Source organism: Ictalurus punctatus, chromosome 29, assembly GCF_001660625.3.
Source record: "Ictalurus punctatus breed USDA103 chromosome 29, Coco_2.0, whole genome shotgun sequence".
NCBI classification, from domain to species: domain Eukaryota; kingdom Metazoa; phylum Chordata; class Actinopteri; order Siluriformes; family Ictaluridae; genus Ictalurus; species Ictalurus punctatus.
In genome coordinates this window covers 13,980,553-13,995,827 of record NC_030444.2, presented here as the reverse complement: position 1 = coordinate 13,995,827, position 15,275 = coordinate 13,980,553, and the positions used below count along the sequence as shown (strand labels likewise).

Below are 15,275 nucleotides of genomic sequence, written 5' to 3'. Positions count from 1 at the left end.
TGTCGTCTTGTTGCTTCGCTTAATTGATGGATCCTCCCATCGAAGCACAAAAATAAACGTGTAAAGAACTCACAAAAACGTGTTACCCTTGAGGAAAATTAAATGGTGCAGCGTTGTTGGTTTTTTCCCCCCCTGAATCTTGATGACAGCATTAATTACTTTGGCACAATTCAACCTAAAAAGGCTCAACATTAGAGGCATTAAACTACAACATTTATATCATTCGAACAGGTAATCGGAGAACGTAATCTTTTAAGACCGGCCTAAAATCGGGACGTGTTTTACAGTCGTCTGGACTCAAAATCGGTCAACTGATCACTTGTAGCAGAGTACAAATATGATTTGTGTCTATGTTTAAGTTTATAAAATGCCACTGAAAGACAATCGTTGCACCAGTCTAGCTTTTTACGTTATCATTTGTAACGTAGATACTCCAATAAGAAGATGGACGATGCAAGTGATATAACTGGAAATACAATTGTATGAAAACGCAAGGACTGACCACGACGCTAGAATCGGTTCCATTTCACTGTAAAATCATATATTAGGCAACACAAAATAAATAAATAAAATAAAAGACACCAGTTGAGTTTTCTCTGCTGTGCATTTAATTTAAACAGTGACAAAAAAAAAAAAAAAAAAAAACCATCCATCAAGCCATTTAGAACATCTCAAAGAATTAATGCACTTAAAAGTATATGGCAAATATATATTTTTATACAGTCTGGAAATGCAAAAGTCACATATACATGAAACAAAATTGTGAAAGAATATTTCTTGAATTAACAAAAAAATAAAAAATAAAGTTAATAATTTAAATAGAATTTCTAAACAAATCAAAAATGTAATGTACACACTGAAATAGTATCATAAGGTGTTTCGTGTCCTGCTTCCCCCCCCATCTCACCACTCAGCCTCCCCAACAGCTTTGGAGAAAACATACTCCTTACCAGCGTAACACATCACGCCGTCTTTCAGGTAAAACTTCCACCTGTTTTTACTGCGATGAATCTGTAATGACAGCATTGAAACTTCAGGTTATCACTGCTGTAAAGAGTGCACGAGTGTTTAGGTTTAACCGTAATAAGGCTCACGGTGGAACTCGCCTTATCATACTGACAGACAATAACGTTCTCAGTATCGAAGATCTCAGGTATGTCTTGATCACTTACGTCATCTCCAGAGTTCAGTGGATCCTAGACAGAACAAACGGCACGAATAACTAATGCTTATTTACATTCAAGACTGTAGCGGTCATACTCGGTTTACCAGGTCTCAAAGGTACAGAGGCCACACCTCCTTTGCTGGGACTGCCAGCTACAGAGGCCACACCTCCTTTTACAGGGCTGACAGGTACATAGATGCCCAAATTCCTTTAATCCCTAATGCCTCCCAACTGCTGTCACAAAATCTTTTTTTTTTTTTCCTCTTCTTCTCCACTAGGGCCATCATATTTTCTCTGAGATCTCGGGTCAGATCTTTTCTCATATACTTACGTTTATAATTTCTTTCATACTAGTCAAAAACATAAAAAATTATGCATCTTGGTTTTTTTTTTTTAGCTATTCTTTAATAAAACACTTCATCACCCAGGCAACTAAGATTTTTCTCTTGTGGTAATTTTTCCTAATTACATAAATGATATAATTGCTACATGATAAAGATTAGACGAAGGTTTTCGATCTGTTTGGATCAGTTCTGATCTGTCTGGTACACTTGTTTGTTTCTCACCTCTTCCTCGTCCTCCAGCTCAGGCTCATCCCCGTCACTGCTGGAGCTGCAGTTTCCGTCGCTGCTTCCTTCGACCCCCTGAAGCGCCTGCAGAGCCTCGGCGTTGATCATGCCCAGGAACTCGTTTTCCCCGACAAGCCCTCGATCCTCCCCTTCCTCCTCCTGATCATCTCCCGCCTCTGAGCTGCTGTCACACGCCCCGTCGACCTGCGGGATGTCCGTCAACTCGTTGAAGTTATAGTCTCTCAGCAGGTCCATGTCCAGCTGAGGGGAATACGTTAGCGTTTCTATAGTAACAGCTCATGCACTGGGAATTGTATGGCAGACAGTCCACATCATCTAAACCGAGTCATAATAAATAAATAAATAAATAAATAAATAAATAAATACGAGGAATAAAATGCTTTAAGACATTCTGTTATTTGGAAAACTTCGGATCATCGTTTAGTTTCCTATAACAGAACGTCCCTGTTTTGTTTACAGTCCTACCTTAAGTGCACCATCAGGTGTCCTTTCCAAATCAGGCAGAAAATGACTCAGTGTGTCCTCAGCATTAAGCCTGGCTTCTGCTGCCGCTTTAATGGCCCGCTCCACCATCTGTTCCGCCGAGAGACACGACGGAGTGCTCATGTCCAGCGGCTGCGGGCTAAAGTCGATTCCGTCCAGCGTAAACTCATCCAGGTTTGCCGGGGGAGACTCTGAAGGCTGGGGGTTAACGGGAGGCTCGGGAGGGACCCGGGTCTGAATAGGAGGTTCCAGGGGGATCTGAAAATGCTGAAGCACCTGGTGCTGTTTGGGGGCTTGGGGAGCGGGTACGGATTGGGGACACGGAGGTGGAGGAGGCACCTGGGAGGCAGGGAGGTTATGAAGGATACCAGAGGGCAGGTTTCTCTGCTCCACATGTGGCTGGTTGGATTGAGGAGGCATGCGCTGGCAACCCGGAGCCTGAGTTACCATCACAGGAACATTCACTTTGTAGAAGTGGCCTGAAGGTACAGATGTACAGATTTGTCGAAAGAAAAAAATCCTGCAGAGGGCGCTCAGTCCGAAAGAAATGTAGCATATTGTTTATACTGTACCAGAGCTCACCTGAAGCGGTCTGTAGGGTCACACCTGCAGGGATCTGAACAGGATAAGTGACTCCAGGTGGCAGGGAAAATGTCGTGATAGTGCCGGTGTTGCTCTGGAAATGGGCAAAGGTAATAAAAATCTCAAATTTTCCTACCTGATACTAAACTGGAATGAACGTATTAAATTCGGCACATTTCATTAATTCAACCTGGTACAATAACACACAAAATACAGCTGAACGTGATGTTAGGCCACATGTGGTTCATTTGCATTATATGTGTGATTTGTTTCGTTAATGTCACACATGTGTCTAACACTGGGCTCCCTCTATAGGGAGAGCGGGGTGCTAAGTGCTAGAAAATTAACTGGAGTGTGTACCAGGCCTCCGGGGGTGCTGCCACCAGCTAACACGGTCTTCGACCATGTGGTGCACCTGAGCATTGTTTGTGTCAAACAAACAAACACAGAGACTGCATTAAATACCATCGGATATCGTTTCAGGGTTTTTGTTTGTTTAAAATAAATAACAAAGGAGCAGTATTCAAGTATCATCAGCTTGGGCCTGGAATTGTTGTGTTGCATGCATCAAACAACAAACACCAGTTACTCCCACAATGGACCTCGTGTTTAAAAGGTGACCTTCAAACTTTTTTCGGCCGAACAAAACGGTTATTTTATCCATAATAATTCTGTTAATTCTACATATTTAACCAAGTAAAGTGAATAAGACCACATTTTGTTTCGCAATACTGTTATTTTGATTTGTGTAGCACTGAGAAATTACTATTAACTATTAATTTTCCCAATGTTAAACAAAATTGTGTTAACATCATGATGTTTAATACATGATGATTTGTGAACTTTGTGAAGTACAGGATAGTTGAAATTGGGTCTGAGGTGGGTTTAAATCAAGTTGTACAGTCTTTTTTCAGACTTTTTATTTCATTTAAAAAAATAAAAAAATAAAAAAAATAAAAAAAGGTACAGAAATCCATGGAAAATTAAAATATCCGACTTACAGCTTTCCCTGTGAAACTCTGCTGCCTGCCAGGAAAAACACCAGAAGCTGAGGAAAGCATAAAATATTTTATAGACCATTTTTTTGTCAACAATTAAGTTAGTTAGTTATTAAAGAACATGTCATTTTTATCTGTTGAAAGTTGTGGAAAGTTTTGAAATCAAGTTAGTTCAACACCTTCTGACCAATAAGAATCCAGAATCCAACAGCGCTGTGGTATAAAGTGTTTTTAATAATTATTACAAGTTATTCCAATAATGTAAGGAATATCTGTACTCCGAACTGACCTGCGGATTTCTGTAGCTTTTGGGGATAACTTTCAGGAAGCTGCAGGACAAAGTCGGACGGATTGATGTTGTCTTTGGCAAAACCTTCCACGGCTTTCGACTGTAGGACCTTCGACTCCCATAGCTACGAGGAGAAAACAGTATATTTCCTTTATAAGTGCATCAAAGTTTGCTCAACAGGGCATGCAACGTTGGGTTAAAAAAAAAAAAAAAAAGTTACAAAAATATTATTATTTTCATCTCATTCTATTCTAGGTGATATTGCAGTGCAAAATTATGCAATAAGCACATAATTTGTATGACTTCTATAGTCTCAGAAAATAGTTTTATGAAACTTACTAATCCCTAAATATTCCTAAGTAATTTGAACCAAGAGTAAACAATTAAAGAAGAATTGTTTTCATTCATGTGTGTAAATAATGTGAAAATCCCCCAAGACACACGATATGGTGATATCATATAATATTGATATTATTTTTGGAGTGTCATGCATTCCATGAGATAATAATCGCTCTTTTGTAATTTTGCCCAAGAAGACCAGCAAATGTCAAAAGAGGTGTTGCTATCATTCAGTTTAGTTTACCTTATTCTCCAGGATTTGATTCAGTCTTACCTGCCTGAGTTCATCTAGAACTTTCTCTTCCACTCCTTCATCTATGAACAGCTCTCGGACACTCTCGATCACATCATCAATGATGGACAGGTAGAGTTTAGGCTGGGGGGAGGGGGGTCAGGACCATATTTATTTACCATTGATTACATGTAAAGACTTAACAAATCAGACAGTCAAATTCAGCCAGATGTCTAAAAACTGTAGCAACAAAAGGCTGCATTCCAGTTTAAATAGGCAACCTGATGATGTTTCAAACTGCTGTTCGATTCTGAGTCGATTCAATACTTTTTCTCCATCCCAAAACTCCGACAAAAGGACAGAAAATTGCGAGCGTTTACGATCAGTGAGTGCAATATTGTTTAAGTGCAGTCAGTGTGTTTTGAAAACGTGAGTCAAGTCAAAATTTCACCCCGTCAAATCAACTACACAGCCTGGGATTGAAGAATCGACTCGTTTTGGAATCGACTCCTCGTAGCCTCAGCGGGGTACGTCAAATCGCTGGAAATGGTTTATTAAATAAATAACTAAGACGTTTGAACTAGCTTTCTGGTTAACGTGTTGACCTTTTTCGCTAATATCTATCCGTGAGGAAAGTAAACACAAATAATATACAGATCTATCTATTAGGTATCACTTTGATGGTTCCTGACTTCGATGTAATTGAAGTTACTTACTAGTATGTTTGAATTTGAGAGCATTTTTGATGTCGGTAGCTACTCATTTAGCATCCCAGCTCCCCGTAAATACTCGGTGTGAATTCGGTGTATGGGTCAAGGGTTGATTTTGTGAGACTTTACACAGCTGTTGTGCGGAGGACTAATCATTGCATAACGAGGAGCCAAAAATGAGTCGATTCTCGATTACCCGAATGAGAGCTGAATCGGAATCTGTGTGGAAATTGATTCGGTTTAGACTCGTGCGCGGATCATGTAGTCTCCACAATAAAACATTTTATATACATTTATTATAAATAAATTTAAAAAAAAAAAACAAATAACATGAATTAAGACATAAAATAGTTTACAATAAAACAACATCTTCGGGTAATAGTTTAAAGACTACCCACAACAGGGAGTTATGTGTTCGGTTAGTTAGCATTAGCTTTCCGAATTACCTCAGTAAATAAAATGGCGGTTAATTTTCAAACGGTAGCATATGATGCTAATACATTTGTCAGGATCACTTGCTATTCACACCAGCAATCAGTATATTATGTACGTTTTTTTGTTTGTTTGTTTTTCTTTTGTTTTGTGGAATCAACTCTCTGAATCGATCCCATTTAAATCCATGTTAAGGTCAAGTACAGTCATTTTAAACTGTGTTCATTCAAAGATTTCACATTTCACCTCTCATTCTTGAGGCATTAATCACTTCAAGAGTCAACATTTTATGGAAGCTCTAACTAAATTAACCTGACCAAGTTGTGAGGAAATGTATGTGAATGCTGTCGCTAGGCAACTGGGAAACATGGCTGCCAAGTTTAAAGTAGCTAATCACCAAGACTAATGATAATAGCTATGGGATAACTAGCTATAACACACAATTTAAAAGCACAATCAGGATGGGCACGACAACAACAACAAAAAACCATTAGGATTATCAACATTTCCCTCCGATGTGTTCATGAATAACCAAGAAAACACTCCGTATGAGTAAAATCACATTTTAACTACGGCCGTTAGATAAACTTCAGTGTGAGAACCTTAAACATTGCGTCATAACTCATGGACTCAGAGTAGTCAGAATGTTTATTATTAATTTCTCAAATTAAATTACTTTCAAAGTTGTGAACACGACAAAAGTAGACTTTTTACGTGTAATGTTTTTTTTCTTTCTATGAACACTGTAAATATAGGACCTCATGGAAAAAGCAAAGTTGTACCACTATAGGAAACATAATCGCAAATTAATCACATTATTCAGTCCATCAAACTAATTATAGCTAAGAAATTGTTAGCAATGTAGCTATTTATTAAAAAATAACATTAAGATATTGCAATAGTACAGCGATAAAATATTACCCAATCTTTTGTGGAAATCTCAGGGAACGTCACAAACCCCAGGAGGTAGTATATACTTAGCCAGTTTTATTTGACTGGAATTTATTTATTGCTTACATCACATACACATGTAATTTAATAACCCACATTGTTAAATGTGAACAGTGCTCGGTATGTAATAATGGAGCTTAATATGCATCTTTTCTCTGAAATCTTGCAAGGTATAATAGGCTAAAGTGCAAATACTGTAGGCTGCTGGACAGGTCTTTAACGGTCATTGCACTGGCAGAGCATTACAAATTGTATTCATTAATTTAACGGTTAATATAAATACATATATATGTTTTATTCTTTTATATATTTGAGCTGTGTTTGTTGAGATTAACACGGGTGGGGTTAAGACCAGAGTAAAGACTAAGAACATTTCATATGTCTGTTGTAAGTGCATGCTGATTATTCATTAGTGCGAGTATGTAAGTCTTTTTTCTCTTCTTCTTCTGAAACATAAATCCACATTTTAGATCACTGTGTTGCGCAGCTTGATGGTTTCTGCGATTCTGCCTCGATCAGCTTTTTTTCAATTTCCACCTAGAAGCAGAACGGAGGAGAAAATTAGTCACAGATTTATCAGTAATCTGACGTGCCACCATTTATTATTCTTCGGTTTATTTAAACTGACTGATTGATTGGTTTTACCTGGCAACGATAAAAGGCCCTGTAGCTGATGTGTTTCTGAGGCTGAATGTCGCTTTCTGTTCCCAAAGACTTCACCCTGGTTTGAGAAGCAACAGTATCTGCCACCTCGCACTCCAGGGTGATGAATGGGAACCAGTCAGTTGGGATCTCTTGGTCCGACGCCAGCTCCAGCTTACAGGAGAAGCAATGGGGATGGTCTGCTCCTGTACGTGAGTGAACAAAATAAATAGAGGAAATGAGAAGTTTGCACGTTACACCACCAGATGGAGCATACAGCACACAGAACTCGGAGACCTCACGCCCACTTGTCTCTCATCACGCCATCTCCAATTACTTTTATTCATTTGGCAGAACCTTTTGTACAAAGCAACTTACAAGTGAACAGAGAGCTACCAACCTTGCTCAAGGCTCTTAATTTAAAAGCCACAAATCCAGGTCAATAGGACAGAACCTTAACCAAAGTAACCAGTCCCGATGGACAAAAGTTTTGATGTTTGTTCCAGTGATAAATATGTATGCATTGGCATCTCCTGCCTAACTGTGACGGACACCATGTTTACAGTGTCCCTCGAATGCAAATGTTTTAACCACTTTGGTTTCTCATTCATCAAACTTAGTTCTAATTATACAGTTTATTTCTAAAACATAATTCTATGTTCATTTCATGGCATTTTCCTGCTGAAACCAACATCCTGGCCACCCAAGCCCTGGAAATATACTAAATTATTCAAAAGATTTATAAACTCATATCTGTTGTACGAGTTGTACACATAGAGTTTAATATTGATTAGTGTAGGCCTATTTGTTGAACTGGTAAGGTAATCTTGTTCTGATATTTTGTAAATAAATAAATATTCCACCGTCTTATTTTATTTATCGTGACATTAATAAAGCCGGGTTGTCTACCACTGGCTTGATATTCAAAACGTGAATCAAGTTAAGAATTGATTTAATACTAGCCTTCTAGTGGTAGTAGAAAATTTTTAGGAACGTGTGCTGAATTATATTCCCATGTACCGAAAGCAGATTCTTACCCATGTTCTTAGCGGGAAGCTTGTCAATCCTCCAAACAATGGCGCCATATACGTTCTCATACTTGACGGTACCAACAGTGACCTGCATGACAGGATGAGAATCCGTGATGTTTACTGAGCCCAGGCAGGCATTTCTGTTCATGCGGGCTTTGATAGATTTCTGCCAGAGCAGCGAGATGGCGCGAGGCACTTTAACCCAATCCCCCGGCAACGGTACGTGGATTAGCACGTTTTCACAAAGCGATTCTGAATGTGCCCCCAGTGAAGGGAAGGACGATTGCATATTGAGAAAGGCTTGTAGCTCCAGGTACGCACCCTGAACAGTGACCGTAGCCTTCACTGAGAAAGGCAAGTCTCCACAGTTCAGTGATACCGTCCTGTAGCGCCCGAGTTCCACCCTGCAGGCATCCGGTGGCGAGAACTTAATCAGTCTAGTGTCTTCGAATTCAGCCTCTCTTACAGACTTGTGAAACTGGTGTTCGGCGATCTCCATCCAGGCTTCGTCCTCTTCAGAGCCGTAATTAGAGTCTTTGCTCAGAAGTCCGAGGTCGTTCAACGCCAGGAAACATTCCGCCGTACCGTTTATGAAGGCCAAGCAGTGGAGGCGTGTGATGGCCGTACGTTCCAGCGTGGCTCCGTCCTTATCTACTCGCATCCAGATATGGTCTGCGATCTGCAAGGACAACTCTTGCTCCTCGTAATGTCTTTGCTGCTTGAAGGGACATGGCAATCTCATCAACTCCTCCTCAAGGGACACCAGCAAGTCCTCCATGTCTCTGTACTCTGTTGTGCCAAACTTCAGCAGCTGCTCCACTTCTGCTTCGTGTGTCACCTCGGGTTTAGGGTGGTAGCGTTTTCGTTCCACATATGACACGTGTTCGATCTTCAGCGTCGCAATTTTTCGTGGCTCGCCGTAGCTTTCCAGTTTTGGGCCTGAAAGATGGCAATTGGAAGTCAGCTGGAACTCTTTGAACGGTTTCTCCAAGCCTTTTTCATAATACATTTGGAGCACGGCCCCTGGGAGCAACTGTAAGTATATAGGACCCCACTGACGCGATGACATACGGTTCTTTTTCTCTGGGATCCTCAGCATTAATGGCCAACCGTGTCTCCTCTGGCTGAGGAACAGTCCCTGTGGAACAAAGGAAGAAGAACCTCTTCCTGCATCAATATCCTTTAGCTTGCTTATAGTAGAATCTCTTTCCTCTCTGTCTTGGTCTTGGTCCTCCTTTGCCTTTAACCGCTCTAGCTTATGGCAGATGTACAAGTAGGAGTTTTGAAGTTGGTCCCGGGGTGGCTCGTAACCATCCTTGGTTCGGATAAAGAAGCGAGGCAAGCTTGAGCCAGGCTCCGAGTCTGACGAGGAACTTCCAGAATCTCTCTTGTGCTTGCTTTCACCCAGAAATAGGTTAACCTGACCCGGATCGTCTTGGAACGCTGGAAAGGAAGTGGATGCCTCAGAAGACGAACGTCTGTCGGGAGAAGAGATATTCGTCGACGTGTTGGAGAAACTCCTAAAGACGTTAGCCGGTCTGAGAGCGTCGCGGTTAAAGGGAGACGGACCGGCTGGAGTTTCCCTTACTGGAGTGCACATCGGAGTGTTGCTGGGTACACATGAGCTCCCATTGAAGCTCAAGTGCATTTGGGGAGATTCCAGTGGACTGGATAACCTTCTTGCTGAACTGCCCAAAGGAGGCAGCACCAGTTTCAAGCCATTTGGTCGAGGTATCGACCCAGAACTTGATGGAGGAGACTGCGTGCTTTTCTGTGGTGAGGACTGGGGGGTGCTTTCATCTTCAAATGTCACCCAGTTAGCTGGATGGTTCATTGAGCACATTGTGTCGGTCAATTTGTGTGAAATGAATCTGCCTTTTCAGAGTTCCTTCCTGGTGTGCTTCAATCAAGTCCACCATTGGGGGTCATCTGTATAAAAACGAGTAGAAACGTTCACGGAAAGCTTAAAATGCAACACAAATATACAAAACCTTTCATAAAACGGGAAAATTTACCACAGCAGATTTGTAACTACCCCCAGAAAAGTGTCATGGACATTTTACCACGTGAATGCAAATTCTACAAAGAAACATTCCTTAACGTTGAAGCTCTGGCTTTGCAAACGGACATTTTTAAAACTCGACTGCATAAACGTGGCCGTCTGCATGTGAAGGAAGACTAAAACGCCAGGGCCGTGCTGTATACAGACATTACAGACTCGCACGTGCGTCTGGATGAAAAACCGACCGTGTGCCAAATATGCAGCTGGATACAGTCATGTGCCAAGTTTCCGTTTGCAGATTTCTCACACGATTGCCGTCTTAATTACTCAGCGACACGGAACAAGCGTTCAGCGTCTTTGGCTTCTTTAATAGCTGCAGCTCGACCTAAATACATCCAAGTGGAAACATCTGGGTTACAAATCTTTTGAGCAGAGGCATTGTAACAGCTGGGAAGGGAAAGAGAGGGGAAATGTGTCACACTCTGGGCCAATTTTGGCTCTGAATTGCTTGATTCGACTTCCATATGTGATTTAAATATGGCAACCTGATGATTCAGATGGTCATGGTGTAAAGGATGCATCAGGTCTCGCGTACTCGAATCTTTACACCTCTTTTTAACTCTATTCTCTCTCGGGCTGTCTTAAACGTAATAATTAGTATCTCTGTATTGGAGCGACGCACGATCTACATACGTACTGTCACGTGTTAGTATTTAAGAGACTACGAAAGTATCGCATTCAACAGGCCGACTCTCTACTGCGGTTATTTCAATAAACAGGTCCGTAAATACGTCGCTAGCCGCATTGCCTTGAGACAGAAAAGCTCGTAAAAAAAGAAGTGCTGGATCATTCCTTCTCTGCTGGGGGAAAAAAAAAAAACTAAGCAAGCTATAAACATAAAGCTGACACGAGCAGCATGAGCAGGCCACTGCGGCAAGGAACGCTGCGAGTAGGCAGAGAAATGAGAGGTTACAGAATCGTCGGAGTCTCCGAGACGCATTCCTGACATTCCTCTGGGACGCTCGGCATGGACGAAGGAAATACCATCCCACAATGCTCCAAACACTAAACGCTCCATGCACTAAACACCGTCGCTCTAAACTGAAGACGAACACACGGAAGATCTTAGTCGTTATTTGTCACTTGTCATATCGTTTTTTTTCTTGTTCAGTCAGTGTCACGTACTTCTGTTTCCATGCTGAAGTGTAAGGAAAATGCTGCACAAAAGAAACCGTTCTCGTTTTCCGAGCCTGACATCGTTACGAGGAAACCTCCAGCTACTCTGAAACACTTCATAAAATATCTGCTTGCAGATTGTTTGTACAAGCCTGACTGTATATTTCTTTGGCAAACAATGCATGAAGCTCACATCGCACTCGTCACCATCTCGTGGTCAGGAAGTATTACTGGTTGAATCACACAAGTTTGTGGAAGTTGCGTTGGTCATTTACCACCGTGATCATGAACTGGGCATAATATGCAAAAGTTTGGACCAACAAGACACAATACGCGTCCTAAAGACCTGAGAAGTTTCGTTACATATTTAGCAACAAGATGAAAGCAAGCGAGTCAATCTTAGTCAATATTTTAGAAGATTAAAGCATCGGGTTAAAGGTCTACGAGACCTGGGGTTTGAACTCGCAGCTTAACGGAAGTCGGTTCCAACGAGAAGCTGGTCATAAGGATGCTGATTAATTTTCTATAACCTAAACCTAATAAAGAAAAAAAATCTGGATAATTGTACATATGATGTTTTCTGCAAGGAGACATTATTTTACCGGTTATGGAAGGAGTCTCCAGTGTCGGCGCTTGTTTCGTGGACGTTCCGCAACATTAAATGAAAAAGTATGACTTCTTGTTATTCTTTAATTTATGAAAAATTGTTAGTGTTGGCCAACGGCCGTGTTCTAAGAGGAATAAAACACTTCAGCGTGTACCGTTATCGGAAAACGATCAACTTCGGAGTGGTAACAGTACTGTAACGCGTCATACAATCATCATACCAACCCGTCGCTGATTATTTTCCTGTAACAGCACAACATAATGCTTTATTCCTTACTTTCAATTGATTGATACTGCTATTCTGATGTATTTATAGCTTATATATAATATATATATGCACCAGACACTAAGAGAAGATTATATGTCCACAATATGTCCAAAAGATTATATGTTAACAATCCTATTCTATTCTAGACAAGCAAAAACACTCATATACCCTAACTTTAACTTGAAACCGAAGCAGAACCACATATAATAACTATCTCCGTCTCAAGCTACAATGAGCAATGGCTTCAAATAAGGATTTAAAGAGACGTAAAGGGTGGCTCTGCGTCCAGATAATGGCAGGGTACAAAATCTAACTTCATTCTCTGATGTCACGCACGAGCACTGAAACTATCGTCTGTATAAAGCATCCAGATAAAGCCCGGAGTAATCACCAGTTTCATCTACACACACACACACACACACACACACACACACACACACTCCGGGATGAGCTCCAAAATAGATCTGGTTAGACTGCAGGGAGGGGTATCGACATGATTATTTAGTAAGGGCATGGAAAAGTCGCGTACGCAATGAGGTTTTAGTTAAAGCGCATTAAAACCAGCCTGTCACCACGGTGACTGGTCAGAAGGCGTTGATTCATTTCCTGAAAAATCGCAGGTTTATATTAACGTGCTCGTTCTGATCCGTTACCGTTTCTATAGTAACAGCTACTTCACACGGTGGACGACCCACATGAACGAATTTTTAAAGGTCTTCTGTTTATTTAACGTTTAAGGAAGGAGTCTCCAGTGTCAGCGCTTTGTAGAGGTAAAGCTGTAACTGTTTTCGACAGCTTCAGGACTTTTACGCTTTGTGGTTTCTTGGTAACATGATAATCCCGAGAGAATGAGTATTTATAGCTGCTATAACGTAAAAGTGAGAACATGAACTAACTTACTAACAATGCAAGTAACTATAAACGGATTAAAAAAAAATACAGCATGTCGCTCTTTAATTAATACAACTTGATAAGTTGCTGCGAGGAGCTGAACATTTCGGCGAGGTAACTAACTCGTCACATGCGTCATCACACCACGCTGTCGTTGATTATTTTCCTACAAATTGCACAACACAGACTAGGGAATTCTTTACATGATTTTGCAGGCAATTCTGCAAATTTTTTTTTTTTTTTTCCTCACACACACTGTAAAGTCTCTTAGTAATTTTATATTTTGCTACACTGGATGTTATCATAAATCATACAAAAGACAACAAATGCAATCAGTTTTAATGTATACACACTACAAAATTATGTAGGCGTGTGATTACGAGCAAATCTGGCAACCCAAACCGGGCTACATCATGTAAAGAATGGTCTTCTGCATCAGTTGTTAAGAAAAAACAACAACAAAAAAAAAGACATTAGTTGGTTTGTTTAGTTTAAAATCCCGAATGCAAATCGATTGTGCGAGTTCTTATAAAGCAGCTTTCATGATTTCGGAAACTTGATGGAAATCCATTTTTAATATTCTCGCAAAACAAAAGCGCTCAAATCGCTTCAAACCGTTCACTCCTACGCAAACACCGACACTAACGCGAGCTTTTACTGCGTTTCTTTGTATGAAGTAAAAGTATTATTCGTTCGTTTAACCTACAAACAAGTTCGATCTCTGCTGTAGATGATAAAAACGCAAAATGCTGTCCCAAGAGAAGTTTTACGAGTTAAAAACATGTCTGAATCCCAGTTACGCGTCTCTGTACAGAGGAGTCAATACTCACACAATGCGTCGAAACTTTCCGACATCAGGGCATTGTTTTACTATTAGAAAATTCCTAAAAGAGAAGGAAAAAACGGCAGAGATGATCATAAGTCTTGGTGGATCCTTCACACCCTCCTCCTGCTGCTGTAGGAAAACACACCGAAACGGAAAGCTCAAATCCGCCTAATGTAAACCATCTCTGCCGGGAAGAGAGCCATGAAAACAACCCACAGGGAAGCGTTCGATTCCTCGGATCCTGGGAGTCGATTCCAGGAGTCGAATCCAAAACCTAACCAGCATGACAGTGAATCAATCTTCTCGAAGGAAAACTCCACCCTGAACAGACTCGACTTCTTTGGTTTCTTTCTTATTAGTTAATCTTCTTTCATCAACAATTTTACTTTGGTTAAAAGTTTAACATGCACAACTCGATTCCTGTATTATCCCAAGCTCCTTAGAAATACAAAATGTGCAAACAAAAAATAAAAGTGCACGAATAAAGCAGACAAAACAGATTATACACATGGTGTGCCAGATGTTATGTGGACATGAACTGTAGTTGAATTACATTTTCAGCTCTCCCAGACATGAGGGGGAAAAAAGTTACACTAAATCTAATTCCTTGGTTCAACTATATATACACGGTAACCTGACAAATCAAGTTAAAACCCACTAAGACGCATGCAGACATCTTTAACAAACCTGGAATCATTCCAAATATAAGATTTATGTAATGCTTGATTATTCTGTATGTAAAACTACACCTACATCTCCATCTTAAGGAATTTAAGTACACAAATGTTAGGAAGTTGCCAAAACAGATCAGATTATCTAAACACGCCCCTTTTGGTAGTAAGATTGGGGGTATTTCTTTTTCCTGATCCATCCATATTTACTCCGACTTTGTTCATTCATGGATCATGGGGGCACTATTTGTGTTTGTGACAGGAATTTACCCCGCTGGCAGAACACCAGTCCACTTCATCGTCACAACTGATTTAAACTAAACACGTTTCACATCCGGATCGTGTGAAGCCGCAGTCAGACCAGCACCAGCTTTCTTACCGATACGAACCA

At 40.6% G+C, this 15,275-nt stretch overlaps 2 protein-coding genes across 4 annotated transcripts; both read right to left on the bottom strand.

Moving 5' to 3' along the window:
* Positions 1–688: 688 nt before the first annotated feature.
* gtf2a1l (general transcription factor IIA, 1-like) lies at positions 689–5,542 on the bottom strand. 3 transcript variants are annotated; one of them, XM_053677736.1, is made up of 9 exons: positions 5,395–5,542; positions 4,721–4,822; positions 4,108–4,231; positions 3,822–3,868; positions 2,827–2,914; positions 2,221–2,723; positions 1,732–1,995; positions 1,107–1,196; positions 689–1,011 (listed from the first exon to the last, which is right to left on the bottom strand). In XM_053677736.1, exons 1-9 carry the CDS (start codon positions 5,416–5,418, stop codon positions 904–906), a joined length of 1,350 nt encoding a protein of 449 aa, XP_053533711.1. In that variant the 5' UTR covers positions 5,419–5,542; the 3' UTR covers positions 689–903. The 3 variants fall into 3 exon arrangements, with proteins under 3 accessions (XP_053533711.1, XP_053533712.1, XP_053533713.1); XM_053677737.1 differs by having other exon boundaries at positions 1,173–1,196; XM_053677738.1 differs by lacking the exon at positions 1,107–1,196.
* A 1,245-nt stretch (positions 5,543–6,787) lies between these two features.
* On the bottom strand, positions 6,788–14,459 carry LOC124626544 (stonin-1). Its single transcript, XM_047152260.2, has 4 exons — positions 14,218–14,459; positions 8,451–10,373; positions 7,417–7,619; positions 6,788–7,308 (listed from the first exon to the last, which is right to left on the bottom strand). The coding sequence occupies exons 2-4, from the start codon at positions 10,285–10,287 to the stop codon at positions 7,243–7,245; spliced, it is 2,106 nt and encodes a 701-aa protein (XP_047008216.1). The 5' UTR covers positions 10,288–10,373; positions 14,218–14,459; the 3' UTR covers positions 6,788–7,242.
* Between the last annotated feature and the right edge of the window lie 816 nt (positions 14,460–15,275).